This window comes from Callospermophilus lateralis, chromosome 8 (assembly GCF_048772815.1).
Source record: "Callospermophilus lateralis isolate mCalLat2 chromosome 8, mCalLat2.hap1, whole genome shotgun sequence".
NCBI lineage: Eukaryota > Metazoa > Chordata > Mammalia > Rodentia > Sciuridae > Callospermophilus > Callospermophilus lateralis.
Genome location: NC_135312.1, coordinates 122,109,294 through 122,131,734, shown reverse-complemented (window position 1 = coordinate 122,131,734; position 22,441 = coordinate 122,109,294). Strand labels below are relative to the sequence as shown.

The following is a 22,441-nucleotide window of genomic DNA, read 5'->3' as shown; positions in this document are numbered from 1 at the left end:
TCTACAGAGTTTATTTTTCTACATATTTCCTATGAATGGTTTCATACAATGGGTAGACTTTTCCATCTGGCTTTTTCACTTAGCATAATGTTTTTGATGTTACCCACATCATAGTGTATACCAGCAGTTTGTTTCCTATTACTAAATAGCATTCTACTTTATAGATACACTATAACACAATGTGCCGATGTTGTCATTAGTTGATGGAAATTTGGGATATTTTCATGATTTGGGCTATTAGGAATAATGCTGCTGTGAACATTCCAGCAAAATTTTTTTGTTTGAACAAAAACTTTGTCTTCTTATGGGTATATACACCTATGAGTTCATACTTAACTCTGCGAGAAACTGCTTATTTCCAAAGAGGTGTACCATTTTACATTTCCACCAATAATGTAAGAACGTTCTAGGTTTTACATGTCTTTACCAACATCTATTATTACCTGACTTTTTGATTATGATGATTCTAGTGTGAGTAAACTGGTAACTAACTGTGGTTTTAATTTCATTCTCCTAATGATTAATGATGTTAAGTATGTTTTCAGGTGCTACAAACCATTCGTAAAATGTATTTGGTGAAATATCTATTTAAATTTTTGCCCATTTTTAAATTAGGGTTTTTTTTTCATTTTTATTTGAGACACAAGCTCTCTTTAAATATTCTGGGAACAAGTTCTTTTCAGATATATGATTTTCATCTTTTTCAGTTGGTGACTTGTATTTGCATTCACTTAGTGATGTCTTTGATGCTTCAAAGTTTAGCATTTTGATAAAGTCCTATTATCTATTTTTTTCTTTGATGCACCACCTTGATTTTTGTGACCAAAGAACTCATTAGTAAGCCAACTTATAAATATTTTCTCCTAGAAGTTTCATAGTTTTAGCTTATATTTTTAGATCTACATGGATTAATTTTTATATGTGGGTTCAAATTCTTGTATTTGCATATAGATAACCAATTGCTACAGCATCATTTTTTGAAAAGATTCTACACTCACCATTAAGTTATATTTCTTGAAAATCAATTGACTCTTAATATGAGAGTTTATTTGTGAACTCCAAATTCTGTTCTGATGACCTATGACCAGTACTATACTGTCTCGATTATTATAGTGTTATTGAAAATTTTGAAACCAGAAAACATAAATCCTCCATACAAATTTTGGGGAGTATTCTAGGTCATTTTCATTTACATAAAATTTTAAGTCTGCCAATTTCTGCAAAAAAAGACTCCTGAGATTTAGACAGAAATCATACTAAATCTATATAGATCCATTTGTGGAAACAAATGCCATCTAAACAATATTGAGTCTTCCAAACATTGAGCACAGACTGTCTCTCCATTATGACTGTATCATATTAATTTCTCTCAGTAATTATTTTGTGTGTTTGGTGAACACTTCCTAGACAAACCTGTTTAATTTATTCCTATTTATTCTTTCTGATTCTACTGTGAATGGGACTGTCTAAATCACTGTTGTTTCTAACAATTTTCAAGACTGTGCTTTTTCCTGTTCTCCTGTGCAAATGAAGTCATTCTCCGGGACAGTGAAGCCGCAAAGGGTTAGTGAATGGGCTTTGTCCTGGTGAAACTGAGAGAGGGCGGTTCTGCCTGATCGGAGCAGCCCCCAGGAAAAGCACCACAGATCCCTGCTGCTTCTGTCCATTATTTCCTACCTTTCCACGAATAACTGCTTCTAAAATTGTATGCCTTTGATGGAGTCCCTTAGTCCTAACATGGTGGTTTGAGACGACTCCTCCCAATTGCAGGATTTGCCAAGCTACCCATGCTGTCATTCTGGGTGGTGGTTGGGGGGGGGGGGACTGCTCCCATCTCTCTGACAACTTGAGAACTTAGATACTGCTTGAGGAGTGTCCTCAGAAAAAGCCCTCTGCTCTTCATCTGTAAACGCCCTGGTAAGTGTCCCTTATAAATTGTGAGAAAAGTATCACCTTCTCACTTTTGACAGTAAACTTCATGCTAATATACAGAGCTGTACTATTTCCAAGTGTGTATATGGGCAATTTTATTCCTTTTTCTTCCAATGTCTAGCAAATGAAGCATTAATCTCCAAATGAGATTTTTAGTTTTATGAAGTTGAGGGTTGGCTTTTTATTTTCCTCTCTCTTTATGTGTAAGAAATAGTCACCTATCTTCCAACTGTGTGACTCTCGGCACCCTTCAAATAAACTTTAAATATCACATGTTTACCGTAGACAGGAAGACAGGTGTATTTTGCATTAATTTTAGACATTGCCTCCTCTTCATTTTTCTCTAGCATGAAAAGTTTTCTTCCTTTTGTACATTCACATTTTCATTATGACCAAAGAATATTTCAGTCTTTAAATAAACTCATGCAGCACTTAAAACTGCTAACAGTAGAATAGTTGAAGGTTGAAGGAATTCTGATTGCAACAACTTACTATGGGATAGAAGTCTTCTACTAAAGGTCTATTTTACACACAATCATTTTTCTTAATTATTTCTGATATTTCGCCCATCATATACTGACCTTCAAAGCTATATATTTAAAACACTTCTCGGAAATTTCACAGCCTGAGAATGGATTTTCAAAAATAATTAAGAAAAATGGTGGTATATGCCCCTGACATAGGAATATATCTTTCCTAAAAATGTTGCTGCTTTTAACTGAATTTAATTTAAAGTCATCTCAAGAATTATGGAGCTATTAACTGAACGATTCCCGCAAAAGTAAAAACATCCAGAGCTTTAGACTAGATAGCTATAAAAAGAAAATGTTCTTCTCATGCACGCTATTATTTTAAATTTCTCATATTTCATGGAGAAGCATTACCAGACTCACCTGACTACAATTTACAAACATTTAAGGCTCTAGAAGATTTTTAAGATCTTGCCCTGTCACATCACATGTATTTACTTTTCACCAAAAAGGAAAAGAGAACAAAAGAAAACAACTCAAGCCAAATCTGAATTCTCCAAGGCTCCTTTTCCAGGAATAAATACAACATCCCAAACAAAGCACAGTCTGTAAGAAACGGTCACACTCACCGTCTTCCTGTTATAACTGGCAAGACATCATTGGATTTGGCTTCTATTATTTTAAATGCTACTTTCTTCAAGTCGGAAATGCCAACAGCCATGTCCTCTAGCATTCCAATTTCATCACCTAAACAAAGAAAAAGGTACCTCTTTACAAACATACTTATAAAGAAAAGGTCACGAGCTACTACCCCTTCTTTCTGGAATCTGTTCTAATATTTTAGTGAAAGGGTTTTTGAAGGTGGCATATTTATTCCACGTACTGTTCCTCAATGGCTGAAGGTTTTCATCAGAGAAATAAGAACCTTTTCAATGGACTTTCTGGAAGTCCATGTACCCCTAGAGGGAAGAAGAATGCACACTTTTGCTCAGAGGCTACAGAGAGATTTTAAAACCTTTATAAAACAAACTATCATTTGGACATCTTTTTATCGGCAAGACTGATATCTGATTTCTATACACAGAGATGACTGAATTGACCACCACTGCCCAAGGCCCCTGGTAGGTTTGTATCTATATACTCAAACTAAGAAAGCCTGAGAAAGAGATAGTTAAGTAGGATTCTGGATCATCTCTATCCAATAGAAACAGAATATACACTATGTATATTATCATACATTTTCTGTCAGTCATATTTATAAATAAGATAAAAAAGTAACAGTAATTTTAATAATATGTTATTGAACCCAATATATCCAAAAGACCATTTTAACTGAAAAATCAATGTAGAATTTTTAATAACTATGTAAAATTTCCTTTTTTAAAAATGAATCTTTGAAATCGGGATGCACACCTAGAATATATTGATTTGGAGTAGGTCTATTTCAAGGGCTCCATATTCATTGGAGACTCCAGTAATGAATAGTGTAGTTCTAGATATTACAGCGTTAGGATTTTCAAATCCACTGATTGAAAGTATGTTGGCAAAGAGCCTTTTATATTAAAAAAAAAAAAAAAGCCAGAAGGGTTCTCAGGAGTCTACTTTGAAATAATCTATAATTCTATTTTCAAAACATAATGGGATGTCAAAGTAAGTTACAAGGTGAAAGAATGTAAAAACCAGAAATTACATTATTTCTGTAATACTTGGCACAATATTGTTTTTATACTTCCCTGAAAAGTTAATGTGCTAAATATCATGGATAGGGACATGATGGTAACATGTACTAAACAGTACTCACTGTATGTGCTCAGCAGTCCTTCATATTGTACTATCAACCCCACTGTATAAAGCTGCTGCAAGAAGTTAGGGTCATGCAAACTCGTGTGTAATTTGATGATAAAACCACAAACCAATCCAGCAAGCTAAAAAAAGAAAATCATTGAAGAAATTTACTGGGGTCAGCAATCTTATTAGTTCAATTTTAGAATAGTTTAGACTTTTAAGACATCACACATTTAATTAAAAATTCTAACAAATCCTAACAAAGTAACTAGTCTTCGTACATAGATACATAATAAAATAAGTTGGCAGTCTTTGATCCAGCAAGGCTGTGTATGAAAGTCTTGGGGAAGATAGTATTACAAAAGGGTAAGTACATGGTTTTTGGAGTTTGGGTTTGTTTTCAAATGCATGTATATGATTTCTACCAAGAAAACCACAAAAAAGTTACTTAGCACTTCCAAACTGAATTAATTATTATTTGTACATGCAGAATAGAGGCAATTATTTCACAGAGTCATTGAAAGGACACAACAAAGAACTATATAGGGAGTAGGGCATAATTCCTGACACGTGGTTAGCGCCATTGGCCGTGCACCAGCCACAAGATAGCTTAATGGTGGACAGAGACAGTTCGGTTAAAATTCTCCCATTGAATGGAATGCTTAAAAGGAGGCCTTTTGTCTCCTTCCCTGCATGTTTTCTGTTTATAAGACTCAACCCTGGGGGTGGAGGCAGGTGGGAAAAAGGATGGCACCAGCATGAGGTGGAGTAGTGGGGTCCTGTCAGAAAAAGAGCTAGTCCTGGTAAGCTCCTAGTTCAAGCCTTACTGCCCTGAAAATTTATTTTATAAACAAAATAAGGATTACAGTGAAATCCTGTCTTGGGAGTGATAGGGAAACTGAGTAAAGAGATCTCTTTGCCCAGTCCTAGCTTGTCACCTGCGGCATGAGACAGAGGTCCCTTCCCTGACATGTTAGCAGACCCCAGAGCATAATACAAAGACAGGTCACCTTTTCTTCACAGTCTCTGTGCCCTGGTCAATGGAATGGACAGAGACTTGGCCATCTCAGTGTTTCAGAAAGAAATACTGAAGGTGGTTTCATAAGCTGCGTCTGCATGGTTTTCTGCTCATAGCTATCACAAGAAAAAAATATTGGTGTCCACACCTGAAGAAAAGGATCTTTAAAAATAAAACTGCCAAAGGAAGAATTCTACCCTCATCAAAGAAAGGATGTGCACATGCAGCCCAGCTCTGTGGGAACAACCACGGGCACCTACTGCTTGGCTGAAGACGATGTCTCTGCGTAGGGTGAGCGTCAGGCACTGGGGCAAGCTGCAGGCAAGCTCCTGGAGCAGTACGAAGGTCAGCGACTGCTTGGCTCTGCTCACCACTTCTCCCATGCAGTCCTTCAGGGTCAGGACCAGGGGGCTCAACTGCTCATACCAGTCCTCTGGGGGGAGTAAGAGCAGTGGGATATATGAAGGGAGGTCTCGGTGCATAGAGCCTATTCATGATTTCTTTCAGCACAATTAAACATACTATTAAGGGTTCATAAGGAATAGATTTAAAGATTAATTCTAGTGACTCCCCTGAACTCCAAAAGTCTATAGCCAGCGACCCTGTGGATCTCTCTCATTGGAGGTACTGCACACACTCACATGCCTCCTTTGCTGAATGCTCATCTCTAACTTGGGCACTGCCATTATCTTAGTGGAAGATGCCATTAGACTGTTCATATGCTAGAAACAGAAATTTTACTAGACTTCTTCTATAGGTGGTCATTCAATTAGCTCTGTAATGTGTAACTGCTTCCCCTTCCCTGTAAATTTCTTAACCGATCCCTTCTTCCAGCCATAGTCTGCTCAAATCCACTCTCTATAGTGTTGCTAGGAGCTTTCTGATCAGTTTGAAGCCAATCGCTCACTCTTGCCTCCTTATTTAAAAAAAAAAAAATCATTAAAGCATTCAGAAAAAAAGCCTAAACTCACAAAGGATCCTCTATTGTCTCTTCTGCCTGTCCAATCCCATCTCTCAGAGCTTCATGTGCAGTCTTGAGCCCAAGTGAAGTGAAAAACACATTCTCCTTAAGCTGTGTGGCTCTCACACCTGTGATTTTGCAAACCCTATCTCCCCTCCTAGAACACTTTCTGTACTTACTGGCCTGGCAAGTTCTTTTTCATCCCTGAAAATGTCACCTAGGCTCTCCCTCCTCTAGAAGTCTCTTTGGTTCCTCCTCCTCCCCCGCCCATACCCTTGAAGTCTGGTGGCATTCACTTCCTCCAGTGCCCACAGCTCCTGGCCCTCCCTGCTGGGACCATTTGCACACTGTTTCCTTCTACAAAAAAGTGAGTTCACAGAGGGGAAGGAATTTACTTTTTAATCACTGAATCCTGAGAACCCAGCACAGTGCCTAGCAGGGAGCAGATGCTTGAGTTTGAGTTGAATGAGTAAAGTTAGAATAAATATAATAAAAGCTTCTTAACATGTACAGGAGATCGAGAAAGTCAAGTTTTGACAATATTAGGGATTCATGCAGCTTTTCTTCAAATATGGATTAAAACTGAAGCCATCTGTGCTATCTGCATGTGTCTATTTCTAACATATATCAATTAAACAATCATGTCTTTACATCATATACCAAAGCCAAGTGATATTCTATTTCAGCTTGTTTGGAGAGCAAAGCCCTGACAACTGTCAAATATAAATTTTGGGCTGTATGACATCCCATTAACGTACAAATAAATTAACACCAGGGTGACAAATACAATTTAATATGAAGGAAGTACATGCTGCAAAATTAATTATGGAGCAGGTTTGAGATGATATGATCTTCTCAGCACAAAAGGAGAAGCATCATCATGAATGATGTGAGTGGTCGATAACCAGTTAAGACCTTGAAAGAGTTACAGGGAATGATGAAAAGAACCACGATCCTTGTTGTACCACGTCTCCTGCCACTTACTTATTTTATGTTGTGGTGTAATAGACTAGATGAAATAAACCTAAGTAGTTGAAAGGATAATTAATGACTCTAACTTAATAAAAAGATATGCTCTTATTAACGCTTTATGCAAATGCCTGTGTGATGTCATAATATAAAGAACATTAGGAATGCTAGGGGTTATTATTGCTAAAACATTGTAGATTTCATATAATTCTATAGGAATGACAATAATGGAGAAAGGGGAATTCACAAATATCCATTAAATCTGTAACCATTTAATAAAGAACACACACCTAGGATGAAATATGAATAATGGTTCAATTCAGACAAGCATTGACTATTAATTCTTATATCACTGTTATGTGTAAAATGGAACATAGAGTTGCATCATTATTTCCAGAAGAAAAGACAGCGGTAGACACCAGTGAGGAAAGGCCTGCATTTTTACATTTTTCCTGTTTGCATTGTATCTCTTTCTGTCTCTCACTCTCTCTAATGTTGCTTCTAATACAAATGAGGACACTGAAACACACACACACAGAAATGGTAGGGAAAAAACGTCAACTGACCCAGATTAGATGTTAACAGATAAGAACCTGTGGACCAATTTGTGCATGTACGTGTGTGTGCGCGTGTGTGTGTGTGTGCGTGTGTGTGTGTGTGTGTGTGTGTGTAGAGATCAGTTTCTGCTCAAGACGGCTTCAGCATAAAATCAGGCTTTTGTGCAGTAGGTGGCGCTGCTTTATCAGCTGAGGCAGAAGTACTTGGTCACTCATTCCATTCAAGGAAATGATTGCTACTATTTTGGACACTTGCATAGTCCCCAAACAGCATGATCCTTTGTTTAAGCACCTAGCATATTTTCCTGTGTCTGGAGGGCAGTAACTTGGTCATGAACGGGATATAGCCCTTCTAGTTTGAAAATTAAAAATTAACTTAGGGGTCCACTTTTTTCCCCTTGAAAAATATTAACTGACAATTCAAAATAAACAGAGCCATTGGTTTTTCTTGATGGTCTTTAAAAGAGGAAACTTTGTAGACTTCCTTAATAGCATTTGGGTATTTCTTCCCTCACTCCTAAATCCATAATCATGATTCCCTAGCCAGTTGACTCTTCATCACAAATTGTCATTGGATAACTAGAGAGAAAGACGATGAAACTAATTCTGATTTGCAGTCCCACTAGAATAGGAGTAAAAACTTCGAACAAAGAAATGCACTGATATTCTAAACCTATAAACAATGTTAGATACTTCTGATATAAGCAATATTTTGATATCCCAATTTAGCATAATTATATATACTTTATATGGCAAACATTTAAGGAAAATGACTGTATAAGAAATATTAATTATGAATGAGAAAATTACAAGGATGTGAACAAGATATAATGTCTTCAAGATAGTACTATGCCAGGGCTGGGGACATAGCACAGTTGGTAGAGAGCTTGCTTCGCATGCACAGGGCCCTGGGTTCAATCCCCAGCACTACAAAAATAAATAAATAAATAAAATAAAAAAGAGTACTATGCCTCCTATGCAGTAGTCTCTGTAAATGAGCAAGGTAAAGATGAAAAATTTCTAGAAAAAGAAATACCTAAGTTCAGCAGATAAAGGAAAACTGTACCAACAAATGCCAATTGCAACAGTGACAGGTTTTCTTCTCTGGCAACATTCTCTAGGTAAAAATCTCAGGTTTTGAAATAAACACAATGGGGTATGACAGGCCAAGAGAGCCTGAAGTCGGTTCATAAATGGTCTTCTTGCTCCAGTGAACATTCCAAATCAATGGCACAAAGAACTGAAAATTCTGCTGCTTTCTTTGAAAAGAAAATGTTTGGGGACAAAGAAGAAAGCTCCAGCTCTGGACAGTCTGGAGACTCTTGTGACATGTCCCTCACGTCTGTCTGTCCGTATCCTTCCTGCTGCACTGTCACACATGAACAGGTCGAGCCATTATCTGATAAGGATGAAGATGGTGTTCATTTTTGCACTATCTCATCAAAGTCAGAAATTGTGAAACACACATAAGCCGCACTTGAGAGTTTAATTTCTTCCAGTTTCAGCGAAGATTCTGTGCTTATGACACACACACACACACACACACACACACATACACACACATTTTGCGATATGGCAGCTCAGGGCGCACACACCACGAGGTTGCCCCTCACCTAACCTCTCACACAGCTCATCGGCCTAGCTGGCACTTACATGTGATTCTGTCCCCTGGGCTCCTTTCAGTGCCAGAGGAAAATATGAAGAGAATGTTTTAGTGTCTCTATAAAAACTTGCTGAGACTCCTTAACCCCGAGACCAACAAGCAGAGCCTTTCCTCAGGAAAACATAAAATGCATGTGGCTTAGCTGAGCTTTTCCTGAGCTTTGTAAAGGGAGTTGGAAGCCATCCAAGCAGAGCTCTGTTTTCTAGCCCTTTCCTCGCTGCTCTAACATATTCAAGTGAAGCTCACTGAAGGATTCAAAGAATGACTGCCGGGTGCCCCCTCTCCTCCTCCACACACCATCTATTTTCTGTACAGGATGTTCCCGTCCTCTGAGCTCAATGGCTCTTACATTGCTCAGGAGAAAAATAAAAGAGCCAAATCCCAACCAACTGTAGCAGAGCGGAATACCTTCTTTCCAATTTCTAAGCCATTTTCTTCTCAGGTGTTTGATCTCCTTTCCTCATTTGAAATAATTAACTTCACAAAAGCTTGTAGCCCTACGTCGTATTTGTTATCACAACTTTTCAGACATAGGAAGAAGAAATGCTGAAAGATGGGACATCCATTAGGCTTTATGTAAAGAGACAAGAGGAGAAATGCTCCCTGTTCAGAAGATTCACCCGGGTAAGGAGATGACGAACTGTGAAGCCAAATGATTAGAATTGCCTCAGAGGAGAGTGAAAACACTCCCAACGTCCTGGGGTAGACACAGACCAAATCCACAGCCAACGGGGTTTTACTGTACATCCAAACCCAGGTCAGCACAGAGATGACAAAGGTGTGGGGTGAGGGAGACAGACAACCCGTTCACAGAGTTATTGCTGACTAAAGAGTCTATGCCTTATATCAACCCACAATGGTGACGTAAGTGCCCCTCTGAGCGATAGCCCTCTCTTGCAGGTATAATTTTACAACGTGAAAATCACTGTAAAATTCATGAGGGTGAACACACAAGGGTCAATTACTGATAAGACCTCCTCTGCAGATAGTTTAGAGCTAAACTTCTTTGTGTGGGTTTAATGCGTGTGGCCAGCTTTGGTCATAGCCTCTAGATACCTGCACATAGGAGGTCTCTGAATGCCCAGTCATCTCCAGAGATATGGAGCACAGAAACTACGCTAACAACACACCAGTAATCAGGGAAAGGAAAGCAACTGCTGGGGCTTGGCTGCTTCGAACATTTTGCTGCTCATTCAAAACCCCCCTCCACCAAGCCCTCCTGACTCTTTCCCTATCTTCATGATCCATCTCCTGCTTCAGATCCCCCAGGAACTGAAAAAGCAACTGAAAAAGCTTTTTAACAAATCATAAGTCTACTGTTTTTGTTTGTTTGTTTGTTTTAGCTTTGCATTACTATAACAAAATACCTCAGGTAACTGACTTATAGAGAGAAAAGTATTTTTTTGTCCCATAGTTTAGAGGTTCCAGTCCAAGATGAGGCAGACCCATCACTTTGGACTTCTGGTGGGACTGCCAGATGGCAACAGCAGGGAGTGTGTGGCGGAGATAAAAGGCCAGATTCTAACCATCCCCTTTAAGGGCACATCCCAGTGACTTAAGGCCTACCCACTCGGCCTAGGCCTCACCTCCTAAAGGTTCCTTCCAGAGTCCAAACCTTTAGCCTATGCACCTTTGAGGACATTCATGGTTCAAACCATAGCATCTTCTTTAACTGCCAAGTGAGAACTCATGCACTGGACAAACCCAATGTCTTATGCGTGAGTCCCATGGTGATACTGATAGTGGAAACACACGGCCCCTAATCTTGAGTCTTTAATAGAAGGGAATATGAGATGGAAAGTAATATCTGCAACTCAAGGCGGGTGATACGTAGCAAAGCCGTGGGGAGGGAGTCAGGACAAGCTGGAAGAGCAGGAGAGCAGAGGCAAGACCACTCGTCTCTGTCAAGTCCACGTTCACTCGTGAGTGTGGCATTTGCTGGTCCCACTAAGGAAGCCACGTGTGGAGAACTTTCAGGAAAGTTGGTGAGGTCCCACCATAGAGGAAGGCTGGGTAAGAAGAGAGTGTGGGCAGTGCCTGGATTGGTGACGCCAAGTCTCATAAACAGAAGCCACGAAGTGCCCAGAGGGAGCGGTAAGGGGCACTGGAGGGAGGCTGAGATAACTCAAGGACTCAGAGAAAGCAGGAATGAATGAAGCCAATGTTGGGCATATAGTCAAGGGAAAGAGATGGAAAGCTAAATGTGGACTGCAACTACACAGGGATAGGGAGCGGACAGGGATGGGGTGAGCAGAAAAATAGAATTGTGCAGATATGTGTAAAAGAGCCTCAGCTAGGAAGCAAGGCCCCGTCTGGAAGGAATGGGCATCAGGCCCGGCAAATGGAAAAGGGTTATCGTAGCCCTGGCAGGAGGCGGCACAGGGCGCTGTGCTTCCTTTGACTCTACCACAGAGGTCACAAGAGTATGGTACAGAGGACACAGTTGTACCGTAAAATAAAACCATTGTACTGTCCACTGGGGTAAGTGACTGCTCTTGGTACCTTCCACGTGTATTATAAAAGAGTGTACTGCTCAACCCAAGGTAGACTGCAAAGAGAAAAACAGAGGGCAACCTTTCCTCATGTCAAGGGCATCCTGTTTGTTTAAACCCTGCCAGCCTGAAAACACAGTGCCATAAAACTTCCCAGTCTTGCTCTTAGAAAAACAGCAAAGGAAATGCATCAAATGATATCCTGCTTGAACTCCTCATTTTGAAGCACAAAGTTGAAAGCCTTTAGTAAATTCTGCTAAGACAGTTTCCAGGAACTAAATCCATTAATCAAACAAGCCCTGTATTTGTGGGAGCACAAAAAGCTTTGAATTCAGGTTGTGCTGGAACAGGAGGAGTCAAGATTCACATTCCCTGGGCTTATTTTTCCTGTAGACCTCAAATAAACTGTAATCTCAGGACTCTGGCCCACAAACAGGCTGGGTACTGGAGAATAAGCTCCATAGGTCACAAGTAACAGAGCTACCTAAAGTCACCAATGCATCTGCATCAGATGGCTCTGGTCATTTAAATGCTGTGTAGCATCTAAGGATGCAGGAGAGAGACAGTGGATATGAATGATACTGATAGAACTGATGTACAGGCAGCCAGAGGAGGAAAGTGAAGAAGGGAAAGTAATATTTTTTCCAGTAACTTTCAAGGCCAGGGGAATACAACACACCAATGTTTTTTTATTTTTACAAATGCAATAGAAAATCTTGTGCAGAGATTTAACTTGTAAATGTTGACAGGTAGGCAAGAAACTGAATGTAATATGCACCGTACATTTCTAAGGTTACCAAAGTGCACTGGTAGGAGGCACCATTTCCCGTTTCCTCCATCTATACCAGTTTCCCTGTGGCAGTGAGCATCCCCATGCTTATGAGAAAGCAAAGTCATTTTTCAAAAGTAATTTTGGATCTTAATATACACGTATGATTCTATAGTAAACTTTAGGAGATACCTAGGGAACTGATTTTCATGACATTATTGTAGGGTGCCATAAGTTCATGCCTGATAAAGTTTAACTTCTTGTTAAAAAGGTGATAGCAAAAATGATTTGTATGGAGGAAGATTAAAGAAGAAGCTTTTTCTCTTCCCCCCCCGTCCAGGAGAACAGAGGTAGTGCATCACAAAAGTCAGGAAGGCAGGCTCTGAAGCCAGACTACCAGGGTTGAGATCCAGGGTGCCACTGGATAGGGGATGGCGGGGCATCACCCCTTCTTGTCCATTAATTGTGTGGAACTGTTCCTATGAGTGCTGTGAACACCAAATGAGTTCATGCAGGCAGTATTTTCAAAACAGTATTTAGCACACCTTAAGCAACCTATAAATATGAGCTTCTATGTTAAAAATAATGGAAGTAACCATAATTCTACATGCTGCCCTGCATCTGCCTACCTCCCAGTATTGGTCCATTATGTCCTTACTTCTGTTCCGTTCCTCACGATGGACTACTTCTTCTCTAGCTTGGACCAGCCCTTCTTACGTGCTTAGGAACATCACTCCTGCAATTCTCCTCCCTTCTCTTGCATTATCCATATTTTCTTTTTCTCATGGGGATCCTTCCCCTCGGCACACTTTTATCTCCTTATCTCTAAAAACAACTCTGTGTGGCCCCTATTTCCCTCAGTACCTTCTACCCTACCTCTGTTCCCTTTCATCAAACTCCCCAAATGTGTTGTCCATATGCGTTGTCTCCTGTTCCTTTTCTCTGTCTCCCTCTCAACTCATTCCCCTGGGGTTTGAAGCCACTCTTGTCAATGTCCCCAGAGACAGTCCACAATGCTAAATCCAAAGTCCACCTCTCAGGCTTCTTTGAACTCACCCACCGAATCCCACTTTTGAGAATACTATTTTTCTTGTTGTTCTTTCCACCACACTGGTTGTTCCTCATTCAAATAGTTGATGGTTCCTTCACTTCTTTCTGACCTTTTAATATTGAGATATCCCCAGCTATAGTCTGTAGGTTATTTGCCTTTTCTATATACATCTAATCATTTATTGACATTATTCAGTCTCCTGACTTTAATTACTATCTATTTGTCAAGATTTTTCTAAATTAGCATCCTTAGCCTGAACATTTATCAGAAACTATAGATTTTTATATCTCGCTGCTTACTTGATATCTCCACGACAAAGTTAACCTGTTCAAAATGAGTTTCTAAGTCACTTGTTACAAGGCCTTCTCTATCCAGAGTCTTCTTCAACTAATACATAGCACTCTCAGCCTTCCATTTGCCAGTCAAAAATTGTTGAGTTACCCTTGACGTCTTTTCTCTCACTCTCCCATCAAAAAACTCTCTTGGATTCACCCTCAAAATAAACAGAGAGCTCACGACCTCCTCCTTAGGCCACACCCATCTTGTGCCTCACCTACATACACTCCATCCGCTTTCTAAGTGGTCCATACCTTTCCATCTACAGTCCGATCTGAACACAATAGACCAGGTGCTAATTGAAGTTAAATTGGGTTAATCTTCTGCTCAAAACCTCCAATTCCTCCCCATTTTTCTTGGGGTAAAAGCCAACATCTGCACAAAAATCCTATATGATTGTTCCCCTAAACTATCTCCTAACTTCATCTTCTCTTCTGTGTGCTTCGTATTCTTCATATTCTTATTTGAACCAAACAGGCTTTCTTGCTATTTCCTGAATATGGCAGGAACGTGTGTGCACAAACTGTCTTCTATATCCAATCCATCATTCTCCAAGATGTCTACATGGCTCCCTCCCTCTCCTCTTTGCTTCTCTCCTGAAAATGTCAACTTCCAAACAAAGCCTACTATGCCACTTATGGGCAATCCCTGGCCCATGCCATCACTCCAAAACCCTCATGCTTTACTCTGTGTTTTTCCCAAAGCATCTGTCACCGTCAACATGTTATATAATGCCCTGTTATTTTTAAATGTTTTTTTTCTGCTAAAAACAATTATGCTTCAGGAAGGTAAGCATTTGATTTATTTTGTTCATTGTTTTATGAACAAAAAACACAGACTAAATGACTGTTAAGAATTTAGCATCTCCCTTACCATCACAAAACTTTAGGACTGAAAGATTCCTTACCAATTTTTAGATAATATTGATCTTCCTTTAAAAGAAACTGATGCTCTGAGAGTTTAAATGACTTGTTAAAGGCCATGTGATCAAACAAGCCCCAACTTGTGAACATGCCAAGGATTACTGCCTCGGAGGCCCACACTGCTCTGTTACATCCTTCACAATTCATTGCCTGATTTTTTAAGGAAAAAAATAGATTCCTGATAAGAGTGGTCATTAGAAAGGTTATAATGTAAAATGTTATTGGAATTATGCATGTTTGATAAAAATATATGGTACTTTAAATTATCTATTATTATGGTTTGGATGGTAAGTTTCCCCTAAAAGCTCACATGTAGGACAATGCAATAAGGGTCAGAGGAGAAATGATTGGGTTTTATGAGTCTTAACCAATAAGTGATTTAATCCCCTGATAGGATTAACTGGGTGGTAACTGAAGTAGCAGGGTGTGGCTGGAGGAGGTGAGAATTGGGGTATATATTTGTATCTGGCGAGTGGAGTCTCTCTCTCTCCCCCTCCCTCCCTCTGCTTTCTGATCAACATGTGAGCTGTTTTTTCCTGCCACACTCTTCCACCATGATATCCTGCCTCACCTGGAGCTCCTAGGAATGAGTAGGACCTTCTATGGACTAGACCTCCAAAACCGTGAACCCTCAAATAAACTCTTCCTCCTCTGCAGTTGTTCTGGTTGGGTCCTTTAGTTACAACAGCAAAAAAGGTGACCAAAACATCTATTTACCAATTTTTTAAACTTATAGATGCACTTTAAAAGTTGTTTCACCTGGTAAACAACTTTTAAAATACTAACCCATTCATCTTTCTTTTCCCAAAAATTCTAAACATTAATGTGTAGAAATTCATGAAATTCAGGAAAATTAACATCTAAAGTCTTTGAAGAAAATGATGCTTTATATTTACATCTTTGCATTTTATAAAAGCACTGAAACAATAATATCTAATGTTAAGGATAAGTTCTGAGGATATTAGCAGTTACACATGTGTGCATTAATGTGCATATACACTGAAGAAGTCACTTGACAACATCAGGACAAACTGCTTAAGCATTCTGGTGGATGGCAATCCTCAATCAAGTTGACTAGGTCTTTATTCCACTATGTTGGGTCCCTATCATTTGTCAACAAGTATATTAGACTTTGGCGATTCCAGCTAATCATAAAGACTTGGGGCTGGGATGGTGGCTCAGTGGTAGAGTGCTCACCTAGCATGCATGAGACACTGGGTTAGATCCTCAGCATCATATAAAAACAAACTAATATATCCACCTAAAACTAAAGATACATACATAAATAAATATTTTTAAAAAGAGACTTGGCATATTTTCTCAGAGAGCCATGTCTAGTAGGGGAGATAACATCAAAAATATTATGCATGATAAATCATATTCATACGTTTCAAAGGAATGGCCCCCAAGCCAGCCTTTTCTGGCCTGGGTTTCATCATGTTTTGATCAATTTAACCCTTTGAATACTGGGATATTTCACATAAAAATTCAGTTTTACTCAAAAATCAGAAGAGATAATGACTTCAGTTCCATGTTCCCCAGTGGAAATGATGGGTTGGGGCTGACGTGGTGGCCTCATTTGAAGGGTCTATATTCCTTAGTTTGCTCTAGTTTCAATCCCTCTCCTGGACTCATTCTTACTAGCTTAAATGATGCTTGCAGGCCCTTGTGCCTGCAATCCCTGAAGAAGGTATGACTACAGAATCAGAAGAATTCAGTGAAAAATAAAAGTGCAGAATCCTATTCAAAAGGCAGTAAACAAGGCTTTTCCTTTCTTAGTGGTGTAACTACCAACCTGCCATGGTGGTTGGTGATTTTAACTTACTCTTTCATATCACATTGCCTTGTTCATGGGCATATGTGAGTTCAGAGCCTCAAAGAGCTCCAGTCTGATCCTGGCTCTCCAGTACCATTCCTAGGCTCCACGGTTAGTGGGAGTGAGAAGCGGTTGTTGGCTGGAATGGGGATGGGGGCACAGGGCAGACATTGGAGAATCCCTCCAGTTATGAGGAGTGGTAGAAATGTATGTGAGTCAAAGCTTCAACTCCCAGGTCCTGGCTTGACTGACAACAAAACACAAATGCAAAGATAAAATTACTACAATTTTCAAGATGGTAACTCAGAGTATTATGCCCAGAGCAAACAGTTCTAGTGAGCAAGAGGTCATGGGCAACGACATTGGTCCCATAGAGCCAGCTGAGGGAAGGGGCCACAAGGATGTGAGGTTCGGGCTTGAGGGAGGTAGAGAAGGGCACTTTTGAAGGTCTAGGAGTAAGAAGCAAAAGGTGACGTCTACACAGTTCAATGTGACTGAGCATGAACATGGATGAGGCAAGATGAATAGCAGGAGATGTCAAGGCATGGTGAAGCCAGGGTAAAGGCATTTGAGTGCTTATCAGAAGTAAGAAAATTAAGCAACCAAGTGAAGCATCAGAGGTGACTGAGAAAGTAAGTCTATTAAAATATCAAGGACAAAAATAAAGAAAAGTCAATTCATATGCAAAACTGTTCTTGAAATTTAAGCACTCCTTTTTCCAATGGACATATGAAGACTTTGGTTCTTTTTGATAAATTCTATCAGGAATCACTCTACGTGAATTAAAATCCATATTGAGATGCCTACCAGCTCTGTGCTTTCAGATACAGTATTCAACTTCCTTTTCTATAAAATGAGGATAAAAACAGAACCTCCTCCAGGTGGGTCATGAGAAAGGAGGAAGGGAGAGAAGTCTTAGAAAAGTGTTTTGTCACACAAATGTGAGCACAGCAAGTGTGAGCTGTAAATACAATTTTTATAGCTCTTTTTATACCCTTTTGTAATATCCAAACTGCACTTGACTTTCATCCCTTGATGCTTCCCACACCTGAGCTGAGGGTGATCCCCAAACCTGGGGCTCTTTTTTAAATGAATTTTGCTCATAGTTTCCTATTCTTTCTCTTTATATTTTATTCAGTTTATTCTGCCTACATGTTGATGCCTCTCAAATGTATACTTACTATCCTAAGTCCTTTATCTTATCAATTCTACCTTTAGAAGACATTTAACTTGGATAATTCCTTTCAAATACAACTTGCTCACACAGGAGACTTCATAAACAGGGCTATGGTTGAATGTTTATGAATACAGTATATGAAATAGGGTAGATGCTGGACAACACTTTATTGAATGAAGGAAAGGATCTTCATCTTCCTTTTCAAACTTAGAAAAAAAAATAGTGTGTGTCTTCCATGATGTTTAATGCTTGAAATATATAAATATATATTGTGATATATAAATCTATCCTTTAATTAATTCAAGTATGTTAGACAAAAAGCTCATCTGTGCAATCAAAGACGAAATATGGAACAGAGGAGTGATTTGCTTAAACCTTCAATTTTTCCCTATCTTGCATTTTTCAAATGACTAATCTTTGGCATTCATAAGCTCTTGATGACTATTGATATATTACTGCCAAATCCCTGGTAGTCGTCAGACAACTGCGTTAACTGGAGTCAGCCAGAATAAAATTAAAAGATGTGGTAAATATAGTGCAATCTCAGATCCCAGAGGGAATGTGGAATGTGCTTTGCAAGTTAAAAGAGAATTATGAAGTGGTAAGGAACATTAGTACCAAGGAACTAGAAGTGAATTCTAAGCAGTGATAAGTGAATTAATTCTGTGATCTGCATGGACATTTACCTCCTTTGAGAGAGAAAATAGTGACGACTTGAAGCCAGCATGAGCTCATAAATGAAAATTATGTCACTGGAGTTTCATCTCCTTTCTGACAGGGCTTACAGCTGGGTAGATTAGGAAGAAGAATTGAATGGCATAAGGTATTTGGCCTTTCACAGAACAGATCATGATATGCTTATGAAAGATGGAGAAATGCAGGCCATGCAATAGCAGCGATGGCTGCATACACAGCCGACTGAACACACATACCGAAGGGCAGGGATTAACAAGTGCATTTGAAGGCACATAGTTCTTTTTCATGTTGTGCCTCAAGGACCTGTATTAGCTCTGTTTTCCCATCATTTTTATCTATTACTTTTATGAATGGACAGGAAATGTGTATAAAATGTGAATGAAATAAGCCTGAGTAGGACAGTAGAAATGATGGATGAAAGAAACAGGTATTTATTAAAGTGTACTCAAAAGTGTTTTATACTGTAGTCATGGGTTTAGACATCCATCTCTTCAGCAGAATTGAGATAAGCTGTCTTAAACTCCTTGTGCCACTAATATTTCACAAAGTCCAGTGTAGAGTGGTGCTTATATGTTGTTTGATAATGAAGGATGAGCGGGATGAGGCAAGTTTAGCAGAATTATGGACACCAACAGAATTACTACTAAAAGGTGTTTTTCCAAAAGCTAATGAGAGCTTAGGTATCATAATATTAATAGTAGCTTAAGTAGGGAGGTGGACTTCCTGAGTTGCTCTGTAGTTATTAGGCCACTGGGTTTAATTCTGGGGACTTCTCAAACTATAAAGGGTCTGAGAAAAGCACCTACTGGATGCATTTTGAGTCTATTTCTTTGAAAAATCTCACAGACATTGAGAATTCAAAAAGGACACAATATAAGTTAGGCTTAATATTGGAAAAGAAAAGTAAGTTTCTCCTGTTTATTGCAAAGGATTACATTTGGGTCAGCGGGAGAAATTAAAGAAAACATAATTGGATCAATGTCTTAAGCTTGCTGCCTAAAAAAAATGGTTTCAAGACTGGAGATGTGCATTAGAGGCTAGGTGAAAACTGGCAGAGATATTCTGGGCAAGCTTCTTAACATAATTTAGGAGGTCTCATTACATGGTCTTTAAGACCACATCAAATCTAAGATTTTAATATTCTCGAATTTAATCTTTGAGTTCTCAATTTATCATGAAATTTAAGGCAAGTGATTCTACACATACAACAGATGCCCATAAATGTGTTTATGTGTATTGAAAATATAAGAACAATCTGTGTTCACTAGGCACACACATGCGATAGATGTTTGGAAAGGCTATTCTATTATTTGTGTTCAAAACAGTTGGGAAAGTTTTACTTCTCTCACCACTATATGTATTCATGCTGAAAAGAAATTTATTAAGCAAGCAAAAGATATATCATAACATTCTGGTTCCAAAATAAACAAGCAGAAATTCTTCAAACTACAAATTTAAAATACTATTAAATTAATATACCGTAACAAGAAAAATCTACAACCTGATGAGAAATATTTATAGGTCAGAGAGGAGCATAAGAAAATCGATAAACATGGTGATAATTCACAAGACCACCATGTAGCCATGTAAAATATAAAACAGCAAAACAAACACAAATACAACTAAAACATAAAAATAACAGAGGGTTTGAAGAAAGAAAAACTAGTATAAGTTTGATTTACCCTATAAGATTTAGAAATATATTCCAATACAAAAGATACTATAACTGTATATAACATAAAATTCAAGAAATTTATTAGAATTACTTGTAGAACTTAATCTGTAAAGGAAAAAAAAAACAAGAAATGATACAATATGAAGACTCCTTAATAAATGATGGTGCAAAAATGCCTAATATGCCAGGTACCATGGTACATGCCTGCAATCCCAGTGACCCCAGATGCTGAGGCAGGAGGATTGCAAGTTCAAGGTCAGCCTTGCCAATTTATTGAGGCCCTGTCTCATGATGAAATAAAAAGAAGTGAAAAGGTCTAGTGATGTAGCTCAGTGATAAGAGTATTCCTGGATTCAATCCCCAGTAAAACACACATAATAATAATAATAATAATAATAATAATAATAATAATAATAATAATAAAAGCCTAACAATATTTATCCCTTATCACATCATCTATTATAATAAATACTAGATGACTCAAATCACTCCATCAGTTCACTAATTAATTATAAACAAGGGAAAGCAATTTTCCACCATGGCAAGGGGATGAGGATACATATAATAGTATTAAAGAAATAGACTGTATCATAAGAACAATATTTTGAAATACAGCAATAAGTTATACAATGTCAACTTCACAGTAAAACAGAAGTTACGGTAACTTTCACCCAAAATAGCATGAAGTTCGTGAAACTATTTAAGGCTGGGAAGATGAGTCTGAAGGTGATTGTAGACCCTGGAAGTTAGAGCACCTGTTTCTTCAAAGAAGTAACAAAATGCCTACACGCTCAGGTTCTGGTTTCTAACTGCTATTCTCCGTTGAAAGAAACTAGGGTTCCCTGGAAAGTGGGTGGACCTGGAACTCAGAAATGCAAGATGAACCTGGAGCACCTATGATAAGAAAGGGATTAAAGAAAGTGAGAAAGTAAAGGAAGAATGAAGACTGAAAGTGAAGGACTAAATAGTAGGAGAGAGCAAATCATCAAAAGGACACAGAAGCACAGAGCTCCCGAGGCTAAATCTGGAACAATCTGAGTCAAGATAAATACTAATAATAAATTACAAACCATAGGATATAGAAAATTTTTATGATCTCACATGGATAGAAATAGATAAGTTGTATCCATGAATACATAATTAAGTAGATAAGCTGAATAAATGAACAGGGACTTCTAGCAATCGAATGTAAAAGACAATACTTGAAACAAGAAGATTTATATATTCAAAATTGCTTGTGTGTTAATCCATTAATTCCAGCATTATTATAATAACTGAATACCTGAAATGGTGATTTCCCTGGAGGTGAATTAGTTTACAATTATTAAAATTCCACAAATGTCTGAGAAAATATTAATACACAAAACACTCAACGTCTGTATTTATAATGTGTGCTTCATTTTGGTTAAAATACACATGAGTGTGAACGTTGTGTATTTGTGTGTGACTGTATGTGGATGTATTAACATAGGAAATGTTCAAAATGGTAAAGTCACATTGAAATAAGAAAAAAAAACATGCATGATGGTATTTGATATTGTTTACAAATTTTCCAAGTTTTCACTTTCATGTATAAAATTTTTAAAATACAGGTAATTGGCAACAGGGAATGCATACCTCAAATATTTTAAATAGAAATATTTTGGGCCACAATACAGGCAATTACATGACTTTCTTCATTTGTTTACGCTAGCTTAAAAGGCCACCATATATTTCTCTACTGCATTGCTTTATGTGAAAAAAGTTAGGTAGAAACAAAAGTCTTACCCCCCCAAATAAGAGGAAGGGTATAAATTATTAACTTTATCTTGTTTTGGAATATGTCCACACAATGTCTCACATATGAATAAAAAAATGATTCATCTACTCTTATAGATGATTTTTCTACCAAATAATTTTACTTTCTAATGTGCTATTTTATCATACAGATACAATTTTCTAATGAAATATGATATACATAATATGTATTAAATTATTATTTGAAATTTCAATGTTTTTATTAATTAAGTGAACTCATCAGTTGAATCCAAATATGTTATAGATGCTACTGCATCTATAGGATGTATCTAGAGAATGTATATATACTTTAGCACATTCATTTGTAAAATATTTATATACATTAAGCATTTTTTATGTGTCAATTTTCTCTCT

At 38.1% G+C, this 22,441-nt stretch overlaps 1 protein-coding gene across 3 annotated transcripts in view; it reads right to left on the bottom strand.

The window, feature by feature from the left end:
• Inpp4b (inositol polyphosphate-4-phosphatase type II B) overlaps positions 1-22,441 on the bottom strand; it is a 324,225-nt gene that overhangs the window by 79,859 nt on the left and 221,925 nt on the right. For all 3 annotated transcript variants that reach the window (XM_076863878.2, XM_076863880.2, XM_076863879.2), the window contains 3 exons: positions 5,466-5,638; positions 4,204-4,327; positions 3,032-3,149 (listed from right to left, as the gene is read on the bottom strand). In XM_076863878.2, the coding sequence (XP_076719993.1) occupies positions 3,032-3,149; positions 4,204-4,327; positions 5,466-5,638 (415 nt within the window). The remainder of the gene's footprint in view (positions 1-3,031; positions 3,150-4,203; positions 4,328-5,465; positions 5,639-22,441) is intronic.